General features: G+C 39.6%; 1 protein-coding gene across 1 annotated transcript in view; it reads right to left on the minus strand.

Annotated features, from left to right (window-relative positions):
• LOC137639986 (carbonic anhydrase 13-like) overlaps positions 1–2,500 on the minus strand; it is an 88,016-nt gene that overhangs the window by 1,612 nt on the left and 83,904 nt on the right. The window contains exons 5-6 of the mRNA XM_068372327.1: positions 950–1,064; positions 1–56 (exon numbers count right to left, since the gene is read on the minus strand). The exon at positions 1–56 is cut by the window's left edge and continues 65 nt beyond it. Coding sequence (XP_068228428.1) covers positions 1–56; positions 950–1,064 — 171 coding nt within the window. The remainder of the gene's footprint in view (positions 57–949; positions 1,065–2,500) is intronic.

A 2,500-nucleotide genomic window follows, 5' to 3' on the forward strand; every position in this document is an offset into this window, starting at 1 on the left:
TTCGTAGCATGGAGGTGTTGTCAGCGAACCGGGATACGTGAAATAGGAACCATTTTCTGGAAAACGGAGAAAATTTTAAGAGTATATTTTAAAATGAGGGTTATTTGAAGGCTTATATTGAGTTTTGATTGTACTTTTCATTCGTGTAAAAGTGGGCAATGAAAATTGAGTTTTGCTTTTAAATTTCGCTCATTGAAAAGTTTGCAATGAGTATTGAGTCTTGCTTTTACTTTTCCCTCATGTAAAAGTGGGCAATGAGATTTGAGTTTTGCTTGTGTTTTTCGCTCGTGCAAAAGTGGCTATTGAGAATTAAGTTTTGCTTTTAAATTTCACGAGCACAAAATTGGACAATGAGAAATGAGTTTTGCTTCTACAATTCACTCGTGCAAAAGTGGGCAATGAGAAATGAGTTTTGCTTTTAATTTTCACAGGTGCAAAAGTGGGTAATGAGTATTGAGTTTTGATTTCATTTTTCACTCGTGCAAAAGTGGGCAATGAGAAATGAGTTTTACTTTTACCTTTCACTCATACAAAAGTGGGCATTAAGAATTGAGTTTTGCTTCTACAATTCACTCGTGCAAAAGTGGGCAATGAAAATTGAGTTTTGCTTTTAAATTTCACTCGTGCAAAATTGGACAATGAGAATTGAGTTTTACGTTTACTTTTCACTCATGCAAAAGTGGGCATTGAGAATTGAGTCTTGTCTTAACTTCACTCGTACAAAAGTGGTCAATCAAAATTGAGTTTTGCATTTACCTTTCACTCATACAAAATTGGACAATGAGAAATGAGTTTTGCTTTTAATTTTCACAGGTACAAAATTGGACAATGAGAATTGAGTTTTACTGCTACAATTCACTCGTGCAAAAGTGGGCAATGAGAATTGAGTTTTGCTTCTACAATTCACTCGTACAAAAGTGGACAATCTTGAAAAGCACTTAAAACTTACTAGGAAGGAAAGCCAGTGGATTAATAGGCTCTGGAATGGTAATAGCTTGACCCTTGTGCTGGATGAAGGGCAGTAACTTAACAATCTTGTTCATTTCATCGTGCTCCTGTCCAATCTACGGTTTTTGAAAAAAGAAATAGACAGTTTTTCTGGCATTAGACACGGTTGGAATGGACAGTTTTTGATGTCTTTAAACACTTAGTTGGAATCAAAATGGTAAGCAAATATTAGACATTTTATATCAGATCAGATATGTAGCAAATGCATGCAGAGAACCAGAGAAAACCTGGTTGAGGGATAAGCGTTGATATTTTGGTGATAATAGCAGCATGACAGAGAGAGAGAGAGAGAGAGAGAGAGAGAGAGAGAGAGAGAGATGAGATTGGAGTGCACTGAAGCCCATTGCATTCCTCAACTAGCAAAGAGAGAGAGAGAGAGAGAGAGAGAGAGAGAGAGAGAGAGAGAGAGAGAGAGAGAGAGAGAGAGCTCTGAAGCCCTTTGCATTCCTCAACTGCAAGAGAGAGAGAGAGAGAGATGAGGTTGGAGTACACTAGAGCCCTTTGCATTTCTTGACAGAGAGAGAGAGAGAGAGAGAGAGAGAGAGAGAGAGAGAGAGAGAGAGAGAGATGAGATTGGAGTGCACTAAAGCCCTTTGCATTTCTTGATTGCCAGGAGAGAGAGAGAGAGAGAGAGAGGTCAGGATGGAATGCACTAAGGCCCTATGCATTTCTTGACTGCCAGGAGAGAGAGAGAGAGAGAGAGAGAGAGAGAGAAATGAAATTGGAGTGCACTGAAGCCCTTTGCATTCTTCAACTACCAGAGAGAGAGAGAGAGAGAGAGAGAGAGAGAGAGAGATGAGATTGGAGTGCACTAAAGCCCTTTGCATTTCTTGATTGCCAGGAGAGAGAGAGAGAGAGGTCAGGATGGAATGCACTAAGGCCCTATGCATTTCTTGACTGCCAGGAGAGAGAGAGAGAGAGAGAGAGAGAGAGAGAGAGAGAGAGAGAGAGAGAGAGAGAGAGAGAGATGAAATTGGAGTGCACTGAAGCCCTTTGCATTCTTCAACTACCAGAGAGAGAGAGAGAGAGAGAGAGAGAGAGAGAGAGAGAGAGAGAGAGAGAGAGAGAGAGATTGGAGTGCAATGAAGCCCATTGCATTCCTCAACTAGCAGAGAGAGAGAGAGAGAGAGAGAGAGAGAGAGAGCTATGAGATGAGATCGGAGTGCACTGAAGCCCTTATGCACTTCTCGGCTGCCAGATGACAGTAGAAGATGATGATGATGATGACGGTGATGATGATGATGAGGCGATGACTGATAGATGAAATTGCTTCGAGATGAATGCTACTTGAGAAGGCTGTGCATGACAATGTGACTTTGCATATATTAGCATTTTTATAATTAGATTAAAAAGGATATATTTAAGTATCTACTCTGGAGGGTACTATAATATACATAAGCTGAAAATTGTAAGTGATTTTTCTAATATAAGTGATAACTGGATTGTTATAAAATGAAAATCATGAATGAACAAATGATCTTATGAAATGTAA

This window comes from Palaemon carinicauda, chromosome 4, assembly GCF_036898095.1.
Source record: "Palaemon carinicauda isolate YSFRI2023 chromosome 4, ASM3689809v2, whole genome shotgun sequence".
NCBI lineage: Eukaryota > Metazoa > Arthropoda > Malacostraca > Decapoda > Palaemonidae > Palaemon > Palaemon carinicauda.